Genomic DNA, 21,000 nt, shown 5'->3' on the forward strand with positions numbered 1-21,000 from the left:
GCCCTTAATATGTCATTCATCCCCTGTGGAATTGAAGACTCTGCAAATGTGAATGTAGTGCGCCTCAAATGTCGCTACAAATCATCATCGTTGCCCTGCCTTGTCATACCAGCGCAGCCATGATGCTTACTGCCCAAAAAAAAGTCTGCTGACAGGCGCTTATGACAGGCTGCATTTAGAATAACAGCAATAACCAAGGTGGGTGCTATTGAGGAAAGATGTACTGATGTAGCAAAGGGCAAATTTTGGCATTTTGTAATGAAACTCATAATAACGGAGCAAGGGGAGGAGGGGGGAAGCCTACATGCTTTATATAGAGCTACTGCAGTGACATTTGTTAGGCTTGGAACCGGGTAGTGAGGGCCAGATAAAGATGGAGAGAGCAAGAGAGAGGGAGGGAAAGAGGGCGTCAGACCTGCATTCAGGTGAGCCGACGCTCCCGTTTTCTTCCCCTCTGCCCAGCCCCCCCCCCCCCCCCCCCTCCTCCCTCCCTCGCTTCCCTACTTTTCCTCTCGCCTCTTGTCTATTCCGTGCCACGCACAGTTCTCTCGTGGCTCTCTGGGGGGGGCGCTGCGCTTTGAACACACAGCGAGGAAGAGCAGGAGAAAATGAGGATAGAGGAGGGAAAGACAAGGCTGCGAGGGGAAGGAGATAAACAGAATTATTCTCTCTCGGAGAGGCGTGAGGACAGGGAAAATTAGTGAAGGAACAAGAAGGACGAGGGAGAACCGCGGGAGGAGAGGATGCTTCATAATGAATGGACATAAAGGAAAAGACACTGCGGGAAGGCCAGACCAAAATAATGGAGCGAGAGCAAGAGAGGGAGAGAGAGAAGAATATGACACTGATAGTGGCAACAAATGAGAAATGCATCCACGCCTCCCTTCTTCTTAATGATAAGGACCTCTCTCTCTCTCTCTCTCTCACTCTCTCTCTCTCTCACTCTTTCTCTCTCAATTTCAATTCAATTCAACATGTTTTATTGGCATCAAAGTTCACAACAATATTGCCTCTCTCTCTCTCTCTCTCTCTCTCTCTCTCTCTCTGGTGGAGAAGAGATGCTGCTAAGTGACACAGGGTGAGCTACAGTATATATAGAGATGAATGGCCAGAAGATATCTGCCCTAGCAGTACCGGTCGCCTTGGCACTGCACTGACAAACTGACATTGGTAATTGTCTATAGGTGCTGCTCTCATAACTGTGCAGATAAAGTTTGACTGCTTAGTTGTTAGGTTGAGATCCAGCACATCAAATTTATGGCCTTCAGGGCTGTTCAGCAGTCAAAATGAAAGATCAAGCCTGGGAGATACTTCCTTCAGTGACAAAAAATAGAAACTGCATTTTATTTTTGTATGGCAGAGCATTTATTCTTGGGCAGCATAATTAATTGAAAAAATATTCTAACTGCAAAATTGAAATTGTTTCAGTTCTGGTGTTGTAAAAAATCCCTGGCTTACAAATCAAGTCACACATTGCAAAAAATCCTATATTTTATTAAAACTAGGCAAAATCTAAACATTACTATAATTACGCAACCCCCAACCTAAAAGATGCATGTCCACAATTTAGATTGCAACCTATATTCAGCAAAAAAAGAAAAAAACAACATTTTTTGTCTAGATGCAGCACCTGTTTATTCTGTTATTTCTAAAAATGTTGGATATGGATAAAAGTTGATCTGTATTTGAATTTTGAAGAAACTCCACTCAAACCCAGCTATGCGATTTAGGATTTTTGCAGTCCCTAATATCTGCAGTGCCTCCCCTTTAAGGTGCCGCCGCGTGCCTGTCCCCATACGGAGCGTTTTGCTGGACCTAAAGGTAGACCGGAGCCCATCTATCTTCATCTCAGTGCCAGACAGCTCCCCTGCCATATGTCTCTGTGCTCTCCAACTCCTCATCTCTGAGCTCATTTATTTCTCCTCCCGTCAGCATCATCACCCCACCCCCCCATACACACACACAAACACACTCACACACACACACACACACACACACACACACACACACACACACACAGCCTGGTGGCCCCATCAGCTCCTCCTCCATCTCCACCCCAATCCACCCCCTGCCCTCTAACCCTCTTCTGGCCTTTATTTATGTGTGTGAGTGTGTGTGTGTGATCAAGATTGATTGGAGCAGTGGAGCTACTCAGTGGCCAACAGTAGAAGACTGTGTTTGCATAATAATATACATATGAAAAGATACATATAATATCCATATTCAGCAATGCGATGCTGAGAAAGCGCCTGCACGCTCAGCAAAACTCTTCCCTTGATAAGTAAAGGCTGAAAAGCTCTACAGAGCAGACAGTATATTCCTGTCATAAATAGTCTTTGTTTTCTCTGTGCAGAAAGAAAAGAGCTGTGACAACATACCCAAGGAACCGGTTGTGTTTGAGAAGATGAAGCTGGTGTATGCATCATAGTCTGTTCATATTGGTTGTATCATGGAGTGGAACTGCCATTTTTTCTTTTTTCATATGACATTTTAGACACTCATGCATTTGTGCAGAGTGACTTGCGATGAGTGCAACAGCAGAATGAGCGAGGATGAGGGAGAAATCCATGATGCAGAATCACAGGCAGTGCACAAGGGCAGGCAGGAGCTGTAACGTACTTCCTGTTGAGGTTACCATGGCAATATCCCAGGTTACGATATGGGGAGGCCTGGCGCCTGCTGCCTTTGTGTTTGGCCTGGTGTCTTGTGTGTGTATGTGTATGTATGTGTGTGTGTGTGTGTAGGTGTGTGTGTGTGTGGCTGATGTATCTCTCTGATCATAAGGGGTCTCTCAAGGCGAGAGAACAGAAGGCTGGTTTTGCAGCTACGCACACACACACACACACAAAAACACACAGTGAGAGTGCCAGGCCGTAGGACGACTGAGAGCCAAATGGAACACACACAAAAACACACACGGAGAAACCCAGCGCGCCGCAAACACACACATGCTGTACTGAATGTACGTGCCAGAGTGCAGGAGAAGAAAGAGCCAAAATATTGAATGGCGGAGGGCGTTGACACTGATGTCTTGGCTGATGGACTTGGATAAACATCCAGATCTCTTGTAAAACACTTTGCTCTGACACAGATTAGATTTCTCTAGTATCAAATTGACTGTGGGTGTAGGCAAAAAAAAATGACCAGATACAGTCATACAGCGATTAAGTGTTCACAAATTTCACATTTCACACTTTGCGGAGCAATATTATGCCTGGTGACACACACGCGCAAATCCAAATCAAATGCTAACAGCCGTGAAATGAACAGAAAAGGAATTCATAAGGAGCTTTGGTTTTGCCTCTCCCATTGGCCCAATCAAATCTTTATCCAATAAAATCTTTAATGAGGTGAGTCATTGAGTCACTCCCTCTACATCACCTTGTGACAGCAGACATAAATTCGATCGGTCACACCGTGTTTTCAGACAAATTGCCTGAATCGCGCTCTGTAGGCGTGGCAGGGAAGCAAAGGTTTAGAGGTTCTGCATCAGAACAACATGATATAGAAATAAAAGGTGAGATTAGCCTGTTTGAAGCTGTTCAGAATGTAATGTAATGTTGTAATGTTCAATTAAAATGTGCAGTACCTCTGCGACATCGCGGTAAATAAAAAAGTGGGTAAACTATGGCCTCTTATCATCATAAGAATTAAAAATCTATTATATTTTCAGGATAGCATTCATGAACATGATTTTTAAGCTTTTTTTTCCCTTAAAGACACGGTGATACGGAGCAGTTTGATACGGATGATTATATACTGTTGAATTTCACATCATAAAGATATATGTCAGACTGAAAAAGTGAGTAAACTCCATTCAAGAAAATAAATCTGAATTTAGGTGGGTTTACCCTCCACTACATTCCTATCTATGGGATGCTGGGTCATAAATCATAGGTGAACACACACACACACATACACACACACACACACACACAGAGACTTTTAGGAGGACATGACAATAAAATGACAATAAAAGGAAAGTGCTATCATTCAGGAACACTAGCATTAAGTCACCTTGATATCCATCAAATCATTTCCCCTTGAAGTATAATTTGAAGTGTTCATTCACTCATCCGCTGCTTCCATTTTCCATATTAATGCCTCCACAGCTGAGCTTGCAACAGAGTGTTTCTGCCTCAGCAGCGAATCAAATACCTCATCCAGGATTTGAGCAGGCAGCCTTTCGGAGGAGTGGGACCTCTCTCATATCATCACTATCACCCCACAGCAGTCTCACTGGCTCACAAGGTTACACCGCCTATCTATACACCGCCATGGGGAATCAGGTGAGAAAAATGAGACACACACTGCTTTATTCCTCTATCTTTTCCTCCTCCTCTCTCTACAGTGACAGAATACACACACCGCCTTTAATCCTCCCATATTTTTCTTCGCAGCGTAAAAGTTGTTTGCCAAAAGAAAATACATTTCCTAGCTACTTTCCTAGCTGCACCCCCCCAAAAAAAGCTTGACCCTTAATCTCTCCTTGTTCTTTTCCCTTGCCACAACACACTAATACAATCTGTCCCGCGTTGAACAATTCTATCTCCTTCGCCCCCCCCCCCCTCCCCCTTTTCATCACCATCAAAAGAGGGATGGAAAAGTTATTCTGTCAGCAGTAGGGGGGATGGAGGGCCAGCAGAAAATAGAAAAATAAAAAGCCAGAGTGGCTGGGCTGGAGGGAAAGTGGGTTAAGAGGGGCGTGATGGATGAGACTGGGAGCTTTCCTGACTCATGGCCTGCTTTCTCTGGTGACTAATGCGGCCAGTGACATCTCTCTCCACCCTTCCGCTATCCCTCCATCTCTCCGTCCCACCTGGGACGCTGGTAGCCAGCCTGGGGCGGAGTGGCACAGAGCGTCTCACCCCACTTACCATGTGCAGATCACTGAGTGCCAGGCTAGACAGCATGGACTGTACGGTGGGGGGGGGGTGGGGGGGTTAGAACAAGCCATGTGGAGATACTGCCGGGGTCAACCAACGCTCGCCTCTCTGTCTTATTTACTGCTAAACCTCTGGAAGGAGTGTGCATTGGAACGTAGTCAGATCCTGCGGGAGTACAAGATAGGAGCTATATATGTCTCTCTCTCTGTCTCTCTCTCTCTCTCTCCCTATCTCTCTCATGTTTTTAAGACTTTCATCTTCTGCTTTCAATCCATCTCTCTCCCATCTCCCTTTTATCTGTGACCTCATTTTTGGGTTGTGTGTGAGTGCGTGTGTGTTTGAGTTAGACCAATATATCGGTCAGGCCGATATTGGCCTTTTATTAAAAATTGGATACCAGCCAGTCAGTGTCGTCCACCTCTGATATGATGGATATGATGCAGTTTGATTAAATTTTTAATGTATAATCAATTAAAACAACAATGGAACTTGACCAGAATTGATTTGAATGTGACATTTTGGTCAGATTCCAAACAAATATGCACAGATATTAAATTATAATTATCATCCTGAGCTTCTATGGAGAGTTTTAGTGTCCCATGGTCTAACCTCCGGTTCAGAGGCTTTTCCACACTGCCAAAAATGTAATTCTAAGGGAAACACTTAATACTTTTTGTCTGTCAAATTTAAAGATAGTGAAAAACAAAAACAAAACATTTGCTATGAGCAAATTCAATCCAAAAATATCTGCATCAGCCTTCAAAGACCCATACTGGCTGAACCGTGGTGTGTGTGGTCGCATGTGAGTGTGAGTGTGCAAAGTGATGTTATACACGACTATAGTGTCTCATTAGCAAGTCCAGTCTGAAGTGGGCCGTGAAGCACGATACTGAACAACCACTCAGTCAACCAATCACAACATCTCTCTTTGATGATACATACCAGTTGGCCAGGGTATTGTGCCCTACAGATGGTTGTCTGCAAGCACACACACAGGCGCATATGATGCATACACACACACAAACACACTCATACTGAAGCCCGCTCATTACTATAAGTGTCTGCTCTACCCCTTGGTTGTTTTCATTTGATTTTCATTTCAAAGAGGATCCAGACCAGCAGCGGCCAGCTACAGATCTGAAGTGTGGTCAGATGTGTGTGTGTGTGTGTGTGTGTGTCTGTTGCGCTGGACTTTGCCTTTGCCCTTTCCAACTATGAATTCTGAGGATTGTGTGTGTGTGCGTCCCTGTGTGTGTGAGCGGGGCCCTTTGATGGAAGATGATACAGTGCATAACAGTCAGGCTGGCCTTTTGAGTAGCCAGCTCATCTGATTCTATCTGACGCATCTCTCTCTACTACTCAGTCTCAAACACATACGCATGCGCACACACGCACACACACACACACGCACACATGCGCGTTTCACCTAAAATGTCCTGGTGAATAGGAACTTGTGTGTCCCACATCTTACGGCCCCTCAAAGCTGGTAGCCGCACCCATCCAAAAGTGGAATAAACTGTGCCACATATGCATGAACACTTCATAAACATAGAATCCAGAGTTTGGGAAAATGGCTTTTGCATAGAAATGTTTGAGCTATGTGAGCATGGAGATATGCGTTCTTAGGTCTATGGCTCTCCACAGTGCGGGTGTGTGTGTCAGCTTCCAGCTTTTACTGTCTCATTTTAGGCTCAATGGATTATTCAGAGGATCAAGTGTGAGTCAGGCAAGGATTTTAAGAGTTAAGCACATTGCTAATTATTCTCTTTCCCCTTAAAACGAGCCAAGGAGGGCCCGCTCCTTTAGTGACAGTTAATGTGCTTCTGTGAAAAACAGAAAACTTCACACTCGCCGCTTTACGCTAACAATTAGACACGTCAAAAATATAAAATAGCTTTCACACCGCTATAATTTCTTACCAAGGCTCACACCAAGTTATTGCAACTGACAAATATAGAAGCTCTAGAGCCCCGTCACATGTTTCTACCCCTATCCACAGGTGGGGAACACAGTTTGAGCCGAGATCAGGACATTATTCTGTGTGTGTGTGTGTGTGGGTGTGTATGTGTATGTGTGTGTGTATGTGTGCATGTGTGTGTTTACATGCAAGCCTGCCTGTGTGTGGCCATCTGACATAATCTCACACCTCAGCATGCACTTGGCTTGACCTGAGTGCTGGCACAGGACAAGCATCTCAGAATATGCTTATTCTCTCACCCACACTCCCTTGCCCTCTCTCTCTCTCTCTCGCTCTCTCTCACTCTCTCTCTCACTCTCTCTCACTTACTCCCATGCTCGCACACACACACCCCATCAGAAAGGGTAACGGTGCATTGCCTTCTCCAGTCAGTCATGCAACCAAATAGCGGACTTGGCCTGAGGCACCTTTTTTGCCTTTGACCCAACACAACCCCAAGAAACATGCAGTTGACCTTTGACATGGGTCTAGTTTCACTTTTTCCTAATATGGCTAAGTCAAATAGGTCTACAGACAATTACGTTCCTATTTCTCCAGCAATGTTGTAGAAAATTCCAGCAGTACAAGAGGGAAGGGAACTGTAGGTAAACTTTTATAATCGGATGCACAGTTATAGCTATTGCTTACATTCTTTGTGTAATGACTGGAAAGAAGGAAAATGAATATGAAATAAAATACATATTGATTTGACATAAATAGTATGGACAGTGTAAAACTGGATAATAATATTTAGGTCACACAATCTCTCGACTATAGGCTGAAAATGCATTATCTTGCCCATACTATCTCATATGACCATAGCCTACAAAAAGCTTTGTTGCCAAGTAAGAGAAGCTGAAGAGAAACTGTAAGCAGCAAGTGCATCTTTGCACTGCAAAAAGGCTTACCATGCAATAGGCACAAGGGTGAGAAAAGAAAAGAAATAAATTCTTCACAATTGGTACTAACACATTTTACTGTCCATAACCTCCCAGCTATAGGCCTGTACATTGTAACGACGAGATAAAATACAGATGACTGTGCCTACTTTGAGCCATGCCCCTGTAATATGGATAATTGGTTAATATCTTATCACTGATCATCTGGTCTGCTATTAACTGCATTATTCAGAATATCAATAGGCCTATATTGCGGGCGCTATCATCATAATTATTCATATACCGCACTATTAGCGCGGAAATTGAGCCCTGCGAGAGCATTCCCTCCAATTAAATCGGAATCAAAACGTAAACACTTACCACTTAACAGCGAGGAGCGGCGAAGGCAAGGTGCGGGTCGGAAGTTGTCAAATGATTGTTCGCTTCTGTTGTATCTGTAAGAATGTCATCGTTTGGGTTTTATTTTTTGCTGTGCTGGTGTGCGGGACGGCGGCTTGCTGAACGATTCTCCGCTCACTGCTGGTCACACTGCATCCAAGGCGCGGTGAGAGACGCGCTACGGTGGAGAGAGGAGAGGAGAGGAGAGGATAGGAGTCAGGGAGGGAGGGGGAGAGAGGAGAGATGCGATTACTAGTCTATAGGCCTGGCTCCATCCAGCAGCATGGCGCACAGCGACAACGTGTGGCACGGTAAGGTAAGCGTGAATAAATAAATAAACCTCCAGTCTTGTGTGTGTGTGTGTGTGTGTGTGTGTGTGTGTGTGTGTGTGTGTGTGTGTGTGTGTGTGTGTGAGAGAGAGAGAGAGAGAGAGAGAGAGAGAGAGAGAGAGATAGAGATAGAGAAGTAGCCTGTCGGGACAGGATGGAGGCATCAAGACATTTGCCGCGCCCAAAGTTGGTCCACAAGTCAGTTGCGCATTCCAGTGTTCCAGCCTAGCAGACACAGATCATTCCTGAATATTTATGACAGTACTTGTTGACCAAGGCACTCAACCCCCGATTACTCCAGTGGCGTTGCACAGTGGTCATTAGTGGAAAACTGTTTTCAGCTTCCAAATGTGTGTAAAAGTATGGATGTGAAGCTGGCCGTTGCTGAAAATCAGCATAGGTACATAATCTTCCCTGGATAAATGAAAACATCACATGCTAGTGTCATTCTTTCTGATATAAGTGGTAAAAAATGTCTTCTGTTTCTTTATTTGCAGGCATAAAGACTTAAAAGGCTATAAAAAAAAATGTGGGTCTCGTCCAAACATCTCATCAGTCTCAGCCAAAGCGCATGCAGGCGTAGTCCAGTTTTGAATATGAAGAATCTGACACATTGGATCATTTCACTACACAGTATAAGGCAGCAGCTGTCTTCCTTATGCAACCCAAACTAATTAAAGACATGCACAACTGAATGGGATTTCAAAGGCTTGTGGAAATCTGTGCCAGTATAATTGTATGCACTTGTTTGGCAGTACCAGCATGGTGCGGCAATGGTGATGTTATCCACTCCAACCCAGATAGCTGCTCATGAATTATGGGCTGCAATGCATATTTAGGTTCGGAGCTTTATGGGTAGGAGAATGTAGTGTGTGTGTGTGTGTGTGAGAGAGAGAGAGAGAGAGGGAGTGTTAGATCGATCAGCCTGGCTCTATCATCCAATTTGATGCAAAACATACATGCATGTGCACACAGAGACATGACTCCATGTGGCCCCCACCCCCTCCACACACACACACACACACACACACACACACACACACACACTTCTAGCGGGTCTGCTGCACTGTCTACTTACACAGATAATGAATGTAATGTAATTAAGTTGCCTGCCCAGCCTCTCTCACTGCCTCCCCAGTGTAAACAGTCTAGGCTTTGACCTAGTCTTACACAGATAGTCTTCTCTACACCATACAGCATCTCATCATCACTGTACAAATTGCTCTCAGTGTATTTTAGGAGAACTGATCCTAATATGAGCCCATATAAAGGCATCTTCAGCCCCTCTAGCAGGTCCAGGTCCTTGCAGGTGACAAATGTGCCGTTCAGTCGGCCATACAACGAGCCACTCAAATAGGCATAAATCAGAGGCCTGGGATCAATGTCCGGTTTCCCAGAGGCCTAGCACTGTGGCACAACACAATCAATTCTACCGCGGGATTCTTTGTTCCAATTACTAAGCCTTGTTCTCTTCTGCAAGAGCGAGGGGGGGGGGGGGGGGGGGGACCGGAATCAGCCTCCATCAAACATTAATACCAGCGCTGAATCCGAATCAGCTCATTGGCATTCCGCAGAGGGAGGGGATTCAAGCATCTGTTGCTGTCGTCAGGTGATGCAGTGATCACAGTGTGTGATAATGAACACAATGTGTATTTAGAAGCTATATTTTATTTTTTTAAATGCTGATCCCCACAAAGCCAGCCAGGGAGAAAGAATTGTAATAGCTGCAGGCAGAAGTCATAATTCAAAGGATTGACCCATTCAGAGCTACAACACACATACTAAGCTGCAACATACATCGTCTGACAGTCTAAGTAGGGCATTAGCAGGGCAGACAGTCCCTCTTGCCCCTGTGGAGCAGTGTGTTAAATGTATTAGAGCCAGGCGTAGAGATACATCTGGTGCATGCTGCCAGGGGTCAGGTCACAGTTAATTGATTTACAGTACACATCATCATCATCATGTGAGTGTGTGTGTGTGTGTGTGTGTGTGTGTGTGTTGTCTATCATGTGACAAGGTCTGTTAGTTATGATCTCACAGGGGGGTGAGCAGGAGCAGTACACAGCCGCAGGTGTGAATGTGTGTGTGTATGTGTGTGTGTGTGTGTGTCACCTATAATCATTCCATGCAGTCAACTCAAATGTCATCTCTCAAAATCCAATCTTACAGCTGGAGGATTGTAAACAAGCAACCTCCCTCTTGGGAATACTGAACAATCCCCCCCAGAGGGAAGGAGGAGAAAATGGCTGTACTCACAAGTGACCATGTATCCTGACTATTAAACACGCAGGCTCTCCGAAGTGACATTTGTAGTAAATAACATATTTAATATAGAATAATTGCACGGCAATATCCCAGGTCTACAATGTACTCTACAGTGATGAAGTGTTCCCAATAAAAAAAAAAAAAAGCAGCGTGTGTGTCAGTGTGTATGAGACCCTGCATGCAGTATGTCTGGTTGTGTGTGTGTGTGCAGGCTTCAGCAGACTCATCCCTCATCTTTAATATTGCTCTGATCCACTCTGTGCAGCTCATGCATACATTACACAAACACGGGAAGAACAGCAGAATGGCAATTTGATGCTGCAGCAGTTACTGTAAATGATTAGATCCGCTGATTTGCTGTTGGGGGGGGAAACAAGAATTCACAAATGCTCATCGTTCTCGGTTGGCTGTTTTTAAGAGTCCTCGGATGGTGATTTTAAACAAGTTACACTGAAATGAGCATGCAAGTGCCTTTTCATGAGATGATCTCTTTTTCTACCGTACATTAATCTGCTGAATTATTTATGTAGTATCTGCTAGCAGGCAGAGGGGGGGATTGCTGACAGACAGTGAGGAGGAGGAGAGGAGAGGAGAGAAAATTACTATGTGGCAGACTGGCTGATTGATGTCAATGCTGTGTTGCCATTAATAACTATGCATAAAATTGTATTGGCTATATGCACAATGTGTTTGACCTGACCAACATAAGATATTGACTATGGATGATCTCACACACACACACACACACACACACACACACACACACACACACATACATACATACACACACACACATACACATACACACACACACACACGCAAGCACGCAGGAGGCGGCTGCAGCTCAGTTTCACCTCCTGCTGATAACAGTGTATATCACAAACTCCCTGTCAGCTAAAAATATGCCCCAGTCAGCAGAGCTGTAGCCCCTATAGCAGCAGAATAGCTTATTGCTGTCTCTTTGTCGCTGTATTGCTCTTCTCTTGATCCCTCTGGATGCTCAACACCTAATGAATACCTACTCAATAGCCTACTCACTCACTTTCTCCCATGCACTGCCACACTAGCCTCTCTCTTACTGGATGTACATGCTGGTATGGGGGATAATATTGGTTTCATTCGCCTGGCCCCTCCTATTTTAATACTGTGCGTAACACAAGGATCTGATTAACAAAGAACCAAGTTAATGAGAATAATAACTAGAGGCAAACTACAGGCCACCTGATCTGCCAAGTAGCTAGTCCCATAGTGTCCAGGCTATATAAGACCACAGCCATTTACACTGGCCCAGTATCTCAGTTCATGCCCCATTGAGATTCATATGAAGTCCTCAGGTGTTTGAGCCAGTATTCTGACTCCCTCTTCTGGTTGAGCAGTGGAACTACAGGACTCATGACTCCACTCGGTTGATTAAAGACTATCACACCAATTAGGGGAAAAGATAATATTCTTATGAAGCATTCAGGGAAATATACACATTTGTTGGTAATAGGATGTGATGTCTGAATTTTTCCACAGTAGTTCTGCATGGATTTGTGTGTGGAGAAGTTGTAGATGAAACTCTAATTACTCATAGCCGTTTGCTCATGAAATGTTGACAATGAGGGATGCAGGGATGTAATTACACTTAAAAAAGAGTTATAGTTGACCCTGGATATGCTGTTTATGTTAGCAAGATCTATGATTTCAGGGTCTACCTAGAAAGGTCAACAAAATCTTAGGTTAGAAAGAATATTTTTCTTTTTTTTTTTACATCTTAAATGTGACCTTTTAAGTGCATGACATCAGGGGATAAAGCGTGTAAATGGTGAGATAATCGATCCACTTTAGATAACAAGGTACTGCCTAATATGAAGTCATCTTCCAGAAGTCAGAAATTTGAAAATATCTTGTTTCCTTTGATCTTCAGTGAATGAACACTTGCAAAAAAAAATTAATTAGTTGGGGGTTTTTTTAAGTTGGTATACCACCTCCTTGACTGAATTAGAGATGAAACCCAATCTAAACCCAATGGAGAATGTCTGAATAATGTGTAGACATTTGCTAGTTAATATTTAAAAACAGAACTAAAACGTTTATTTTATGCCGAAAGAGCAGTTTACTGCCAACATCTCATCAGATAATGCATTAGTGGCAAACTGATTCACAATGATCCAACCAGTATATTTTAATAGGGAAGGAATTTAATGATGAGTCCATAACAATATCCTATATGAAACAAGACACAATTTAAAAATCTTGCGCAGCTGTACATAATACAATGTATGACTTGCACATAAAGATAAATCTTAAATGGAACCAATATAATGAGGCAAAATTTCACAGACATAATTAATCTGAAGCCACATTTTCAGCATTATATTAGTTGCATCTTAAAAAAAATAGTGTGGTTTTAGGTTTAGCAAATGCACTGTCCAGACAAACTTCTCAAGAATTATCAGACCACCAGCATGTCAGCCGGGGGGGGCTTCAGAGGGATCTGTCCCAGGGTGAACCTCTTAGCCCCAAACTGATTCAGTTCCTCTGGAATCAGCTCGCTCTGGGGGGTGAAGAGACTGTCCGATGTCCCCCCAGCAGACCCTGCCACCGCAGCACTACCGGCCGCAGTCGCCCCAAACCCTCCGCTCGTCTGTCCAAACCCACTCCCGCTTCCTGCTGTGGCGGCTGCTCCGGCTCCAAAGCTGCTCCCAAATCCTCCTCCGGCGTTTGCAGTCGAGGAGAAGCTGAACCCCGAAGCAGAGCCGAATGCCGAAGCGGCCGGTGCCTTGTTGGCGTCCGGTGCAGCGAAGGAGAAGCCAGAAACCGAAGGAGCAGCGGAGGGTGCAGAGGAGGAGCCAAACCCAGAGGGAGGCTGTGCGGAAGCTGCTACGGCACTACCGAAACCTGTGGAGGCCGCCGGGGCCGCTGTGGAACCAAAGCCACCACTTGGAGTGGCAAAGCTGAAACTGCTGGCCTGGGCTGGTGCTGGAGCCCCGAAGCCTACGTGGACAGAAAAGTTCAGGATTAACACAGAAGCAATGGCTAAACTGGATATGCTGTCAGCTCATCCAGACAGGGCAATGAAAAGCCAGTCATAAGTGTTTTGTTCTCTAAATATAACAAACTCAGTGCACTCATGTCCTCACAAATCACAAATCACACAGCACACTGCGACAGCTCCTTGAAGTCAGAACCACCTGTTCAACCACTGACATCACCCTTACAATAAAGAGACAAAGGCTACTTCAAACCTTATGTTATTACAATAAAGAATACTTAATCCTAACCTCCAGTCCCAAAGTTGGATGTTGAGGACCCAAATCCAGTCACTGTTGTCGTCTCAAAGCCGCCTGAAGACGCCTGAGGTGCTGGGTTGTTTAATTCTGCAAGCTGCAGGAGATACAGACAAGAAAAAATATCAGAGCTTGGTCATTGTATTTAAGCGGTCCTCCAAAAAGTAGCTGTGTGTGTGTGTGTGTGTGTGTGTGTGTGTGTGTCTTACCAAAGCAACACGGGTGGCTGCATTCATAACCCTTAGTTCCTGGACCCTGCTTCTCCACTGGCTGAGCAGCTGATTGATACCATTAGCCTAAAGACACAGAACAGTTTCTTGGACCATTATTCAACTTTTTAGTACTTTTAATTCATTATTCAGTGTTTTCACTGGACAACGCAGCCATTTGGTTTAGGGTCACTGGACAAAAATGAGTGAGATTTAACCCATTTTTTCTTTATTGGAGGGAATCTAGCATCCTTCTATCCAAAAAGGGAGAAAGTCAAGTCACAATGGAAATTCCCAGACACAGATATCCTCTTTAGTTTGTTATTGGCCTGATATCCAATATTAGTGCCGACATCAGTGCAGCACAAGTGAGTGATACTAAACTCACATAGCTCTGCAGATCTCCTGAAGCTCTGGTGTTGTAATACTCCAGCCTAAGCTCTTCTGGAGAGAGATCAGTGAAACCTGTAGGAAATAAAAATCAAACAAGTTCAGGTTCAGTGTCTTGGTGACCCGTCGCCTAGTGCTTTGATTACAAATAAAACAGTAGTGATTATGTACTTCATATACATTTGATACAGACCAGAGATAGTTCCCTTGATGATGGAATAAGACGAGAAACTCCACTGTCCTGAAGTCTCCCAAATCTCCATGTCCTTCGGAATGGCCTCCCTGAGTGAGACAGACAACATCACATGAATACATTGCTTATACACAGAAATGTTACATTCGATGCCGCACAGCCTAGAAACAAGCAGACTCACAGGTTTTTCTCATTCTCATCCCCTCCGACTCCTCTTCCTCCTCCTCTCCCTTCCTTATCAAAGGTGCTGGGAGTATTCAGCGTTGAAAATCTGTTTTGGGAGGAGAAACTGAACTCGTTGCTCTTGATGTTCTCTCTTCTTCCACCTCCTCCTCCTTTGCCCCAGTCACTCCCTCCGCCTCCGCCTCCTCCTCTACCCCAGTCACTCCCTCCTCCTCCTCCTTTACCCCAGTCGCTCCCTCCTCCTCCTCCTTTACCCCAGTCGCTACCTCCTCCTCCTCCTCCTCCTTTACCCCAGTCGCTACCTCCTCCTCCTCCTCCACCCCAGTCATCACCACCATGAGAGGAGAACGATGAAGGCTGAATGTAGTTTCCTCCCGATCTTTGGGAAGGGTTCACCCAAACTCTGTTTCCAAATCCTTAAACGAACATTGAGACATTCAATAAATGGATGTTTGATACATTCAACATTGAGCATAAAATTGAATGTTAAACCATCCAATAGCATTACAGTAACTTACAGTGTAACAGTAGCTAGATTAGCAAGTCAGTCCACCTTGACTCTGAATATCAAAAACAGCACCAAAAACCAGACACGTGCCATTCTCTCGTGTATGAACACACACGCCAAACTCTATTCAAAAATCTCGAAGTGTAATGCTTCCTTTTCGTTTATTGACAAAATTACTTATCTGACAGAACATGACTAATGCTATTACGAATCGTTATGAGCCACTCTACGATTCGGCATGAATGCAATACACCAAACCAGCACTTCATTCAATAAAATTTAAACTGTTATCATCGGTTCGCTTGGAGGGCGGTAGCGAGTCGTGTCGAACCAATTCAAAAAGTTATTTGATTCAAAAAAGTGCTGCTTGTTGTTGTCCCATCTAACTTGTTATATGCCGAATTTACCAGAAGACCCTAACGATCCAGAAAAAGTATTAAGTTATGCTCTATTAGGTAGGCTATGTACCTTTGAAGAAAAGCAAAGCAAGGTTAAAGATTCTTGAGTAGAGTTTGGGGTAAAATTCGAGTGGCACATGCGAGGTACAAAAACATGTATTCGTGCGTTACAATAAAATATTTCTCCTTGCCTCCTCCACCGCCTCCTCTGGGCTGTTGCTGAGGAGGTGAACGGCTGTAGTTGTTATATCCACCTCCTCCTCCTCCACCTCCACCACCTCCACCTCCACCTCCACCTCCTCTCCCTCCTCTGGGGTGCTCATTCCAGCATTTGTCGCCGTAACGACAGCGGCCTTGAAGAAAAAAGCTGCACACTGTCATACTCGACAGCGTTGTTATCAACTGTGGCTGTTGCCCTATCGTTTCCTAAAGTAACAGCCAGTGTTCCGCATTGTTTTCATATAACTAACAACATGCCGCCATACTGAAAGTTCCAGTGATAGCGTCGCAAGATTTTGACGTCATTGGCGGCAACCACCACCAACGACAGCGCCCCCACGTGATGGTTTTATGTAACAAAATATTCAGTAATTTCTAATCCAAGGCATTCCTAAATTACTAATCACTGTGGCCTGCATTACCACAAAGCAGCGTCAATAAACAATCCTACAGCAATAAACCCTCTGAAATGTGTCTTAGGTCATTTTTATCAATATTTGAAGCATTTCATTTTTCACATTTTCCTATTTAACAAATTTTTCATTTATTTTTGTTCTTTGCCTCTTCTACTGCTGGTATTTTGCACACCCTCACAGTGCTGCAGTTAATTTATTTCCTACTTTTAATTTATACATTTCCAGGACTACTTAACACCTTCCATAGAGTTGTGCCTAGCCTACCTCCCATTTGCTATATTCTTATTTCTATTCTATTTTTCTTAAATTCATTAATGTAGTATCTTAGCCCATCTTATTTCTCTTCATCAAATGAACACACTGTAACTTCTAAGGAACTTCATCAAACAAAATGAATATCTTTGGTTTCACTTTCTACTTTATTGCTGAACTAAATCAAAATCCTTGGAGCATTAACAGCCGTCAAATTTGGGATGAATCTAATAATCCATTACAACATACATTTTATAATCACATCTGTGTGTGTGTGTGTGTGTGTGTGTGTAGGTGTAGGTGTGTGTGTGTGTGTGTGTGGGTATGACTTAAGTCACTTTCAGGGACACACACCAGACTTAAGACCAGTTGATTGGGGACGGCTTGTGCAATTGGGGACAAAAGCCGTGTCCCCAGTTGGTAAAAAGGTGATTTTTGGGTCAGTGGTTAAGGTTAGGGTAAGGGTTAGGTTTAGAGTAGTAGTTATGGTTAGGGTTAGGGTAAGTCCCCAGGAAATGAATGTAAGTCTATGTAAATACCCCAAAAGTGACTTAAGTAAGACTGTGTGTTTGTGTGTGTGTGTGTGTGTGTGTGTGTGTGTGTGTGTGTGTGTGTGTGTGTGTGTGTGTGTGAATGCCTGCTAATTTCCATAAAGTCCTGTGGGATTAATTTATAGGCATGACCTGACACCACCCCTTGCACCCCAACTTTCCCCTTAAATTTCCCCTTAGCTTCAAAGTTAGAAAATATATCCATACTGTACGGCAACGCCACGTCCATATTCTGTATCTGCTCGTTCCAATGCTTTCGTGAAGCTCTAGCTGCTTATATTGAGTGAATATTCAAATTTTGTGCATCATTTTATACACGTTTCCCTGTAATTCAGCATGACATATTTGGTATCTTTCCAAACCATGGGATCTTCACTAGAATTTAAAAGAAAGTTCTGTGGGTCTGAACAAAGCTTGGGTGTCAGTTGCTTCATCTGCAGATAAGTGGTAGCAGCTGCAGTTAACACTACTAGGTAAGTAGCTGACATTATTTCCCTTGGTATTCAGTGTGGGCTAATAACAGGATCTTTAGACCGCAAAATATTCAACCAATCACTAAATTTAGTCCAGGGAAGTTGGGCTGGAAGTCTTTTATGAGATAGTAACGAAAACAGATGTGAATTTAAGATGGTTCTTGGCAGTTTAAAGGTTAATGACAGGTTTAACTGATTTGTGTTTTTGTAAAATTAGTATTGTTAATATTTTACTGGATTCTACAGTATCAGAACTTTGTCAAGTTCATTTAGGCTAGTTGTAGAGAAGGTATGTAATGATTTCCATTTTAGAGTAGTATTATGTACAGTCAGTGGAATTTCACTTTTTGCTCTGTTATTTTCTGATATTTTAATGTTGACACATATGCTACATTTCATAGGAACAATGTTGAAATTCTTAGGCAGAACTGAGGCAGCAGAACCACAAGCCACAAGGACAGAGGACCCAGACAGCAACAGTGAGCCAGACAAAAAAGTACCAGTATTGGTCAAGATAAGTGACATCTTCACCCTTCTTCTGTTAACAGTTCTAAAGCCACTGCAGTCTTGAAGGTCCTCATTTTAAACTCATGTCCACACAAGAGGAGAGAGCCATATTCACCTTTGTATTTATTACATTTTATTTTGATATTCATGTGCTTATAATAGCAGAGGTGGGATGTAAACAAAGTAAAAATACTTTATTACCCTACTTAAGTAAGATTTTCAAGTATCTGTACTCTACTAGTTTTTCTTTCACTGAAGACTTTTTACTCACTACATTTCAAAAGAAAAATCTGTTCATTCTACTCACTACATTTTCAAAACAGACTTGTTACTCTCAGGAAATCATCAACTGATTTTCAACATTTTTTTTATTTTCCGCATCAGGCAGCTTCCATCCCGGAAGCAGCTGATCAAGAGCCAGATGTGATTGGCTGCTTGTTCAGCAAAGCGACACCAAAAAGGAAGGAAAGGGACAGAGAGAGAAGCAACACGAAGAAGAGAGAAGCAACAAGAGAGAGAGAATTAACGTTAGTCAATTCAGCTGCTAGAATTAACGTTTGTGATTTGAACTGCAGACTCTTTCTCATCTGTGATTCAGATTCTAGAAGATTCTGTGAATTAAACCCAGAAAATACACTTTTATTCACTTAACTGAAGCTAGACATATAAAAAAATCAAATCAAAACACACAGAATCTTTGACAGTCCTGTCAATCAAGGGGAACTTGGAATCTTACTTAATAAATACAACAACACAACCTGGGCCTTTTCCTGGGCCTGGACCTGTTCCTTGGTCTGTTCATGGGCCTTTTCCTGGGCCTCGACTTGTTCCTGGGCCTCGACTTGGGCCTTTTCCTGGGCCTGGACCTGTTCCTGGGCCTTTTCCTGGGCATGGACCTGGGCCTGGACCTGGACCTGGACCTGTGCCTTTTCCTGGACCTGTTCCATGGCCTGTTCCTTGGCCTGTTCCTGGGCCTTTTCCTGGGCCTAGACCTGGACCTGTTCCTGGGCCTCGACTTGGGCCTTTTCCTGGGCCTGGACCTTTTCCTGGGCCTGTTCCTGGGCCTTTTCCTGGGCCTGAGCCTGTACTTGGGCCTGTTCAGCCAAGCCCAGGAACATGAACTGGAGCTGGGTCTGGGCAGAAGAGTCTAGGTCCAGAATCTCCTTAAGGTGTTCATCTGCCTCCCTCATAGTCTGGTATTCCTGGCTGGTCCATTTCCTCTGGGTCTGTTGCTGCTTCTCGGCAGAAGAGTCCAGGCCCAGAGCCAGCTTAAAATGTGCTTCTGCCTCTATCATCATCAGATGCTCCTGGCTGCTCCATTTCCTCTGGACCTGTTCCTGGACCTGGACCTGTTCGGCCAGGCCCAGGAACATGAAGTGGACCTGGGTGTGGTCAGAAGAGTCAAGGTCCAGAATCTTCCTGACATATTCATCTGCGTCCCTCATCGTCTTATAGTCCTGCCTGCTCAATTTCGTCTGGGTCTGGGTCTGTTCCTCGTTCTGGACAGAAGAGTCCAGACCCAGAACCAGCTTCAACTGTTTTTCTGCCTCTATCAGCAGCAGATGTTCCTCGCTGCTGGAGACTGGGTCCAGGAGCCCAGTCTTCCTCTCCACAGGGAATTCCACTACAGTCAATAGTGTACGTGTAACTAGACTATTGTTGTTTGTTTGTGTGGTTTTGCTATTTAAATGCTGTTAAAAACAGAGCCATCTCTTCTCTCTCTCCTAAACGATCAAACTCAGAAATGGAAGTGGAGCTTCCATGTTACTCTACATTTATCTCAACCTGGAGTCACATTATGACCGTGGAATTTTAACGTTCCAGTTGACATTTTAGTCCAAAATAATTTACTCATATAATGCAGCTCTAAAAGAAGTCTTAATATATTTCTGAAGTTTGATATAGATGGGTATATTAACTTTGCAGTAGGGGGGGTGAAGTTCGAAAATGTGACTCTGACACAGCCTTTAATCACAACCAATAGAAAATAATGAGAAAAAACAGGGGGGAAACTTAAATTCTTTAATTGCCAACATTATAAGCAACTAAATATTGAGGTTAAGGGTCAGAACCACAATAAATATTACAAAATATCCCTGCGATCCCAGAATGATCATGTATTATTAAATGGCCCGTTGTAATCATGAATAGGAAGAAGAAGAAGAAGAAGAAGAAGAAGAAGAAGAAGAAGAAAGATGGTGGTGATGATGATGACTACTCTTGCCTTATAGAAATGTCAGCTTAATTTGCATTAGCCTTCATTCCAAGTTTTTTCTTCCTCTCTGACAGCAGCCAAAGCAATGCAACTTTTCATTCCACCAGTTCCGTGACAGAGCCACTGTCTCTTCTGTGATTGGCTGTTCTCCTGCTACTGTATTCAGGAAGTTCATTGTCATACAAAGGCTTTTTCTATCAGTTCAGTCCATTCATCATTATTCAAATACAAAAGAAAAATAGACTACAAAGGCTGAACTTGAAATACACTTTCATCAACTATCAGCCGTCTGATTTCATTACCAAAAAATGAAATGGAAAATTCACTGCAGGCGAAGATTGAATAGCCTATCATAAATTATTATTACTTACATTTTACATTCTAGGCGCTCGGCAATTTACAATTAGGCAGAGGTGGAAAGTAACTAAGTACATTTCCTTAAGTACTGTACTTCAGTAGTTTTTCCATTTTATGATACATTTCAGAGGGAAATATTGTAC

At 43.6% G+C, this 21,000-nt stretch overlaps 2 protein-coding genes across 2 annotated transcripts in view; both read right to left on the reverse strand.

Annotated features, from left to right (window-relative positions):
* rims3 (regulating synaptic membrane exocytosis 3) overlaps nucleotides 1-8,171 on the reverse strand; it is a 30,698-nt gene extending 22,527 nt beyond the window's left edge. The window contains exon 1 of the mRNA XM_071919299.2: nucleotides 8,103-8,171. The gene's annotated coding sequence lies outside the window, so the exon portion shown is untranslated. The remainder of the gene's footprint in view (nucleotides 1-8,102) is intronic.
* A 4,700-nt stretch (nucleotides 8,172-12,871) lies between these two features.
* Nucleotides 12,872-15,145, reverse strand: nup42 (nucleoporin 42). The gene is made up of 6 exons (XM_078290411.1): nucleotides 14,960-15,145; nucleotides 14,779-14,867; nucleotides 14,584-14,660; nucleotides 14,196-14,282; nucleotides 13,981-14,083; nucleotides 12,872-13,693 (listed from the first exon to the last, which is right to left on the reverse strand). Exons 2-6 carry the CDS (start codon nucleotides 14,846-14,848, stop codon nucleotides 13,152-13,154), a joined length of 879 nt encoding a protein of 292 aa, XP_078146537.1. The 5' UTR covers nucleotides 14,849-14,867; nucleotides 14,960-15,145; the 3' UTR covers nucleotides 12,872-13,151.
* Nucleotides 15,146-21,000: the final 5,855 nt, after the last annotated feature.

This window comes from Centroberyx gerrardi, chromosome 19 (genome assembly GCF_048128805.1).
Source record: "Centroberyx gerrardi isolate f3 chromosome 19, fCenGer3.hap1.cur.20231027, whole genome shotgun sequence".
NCBI classification, from domain to species: Eukaryota; Metazoa; Chordata; class Actinopteri; order Beryciformes; family Berycidae; genus Centroberyx; species Centroberyx gerrardi.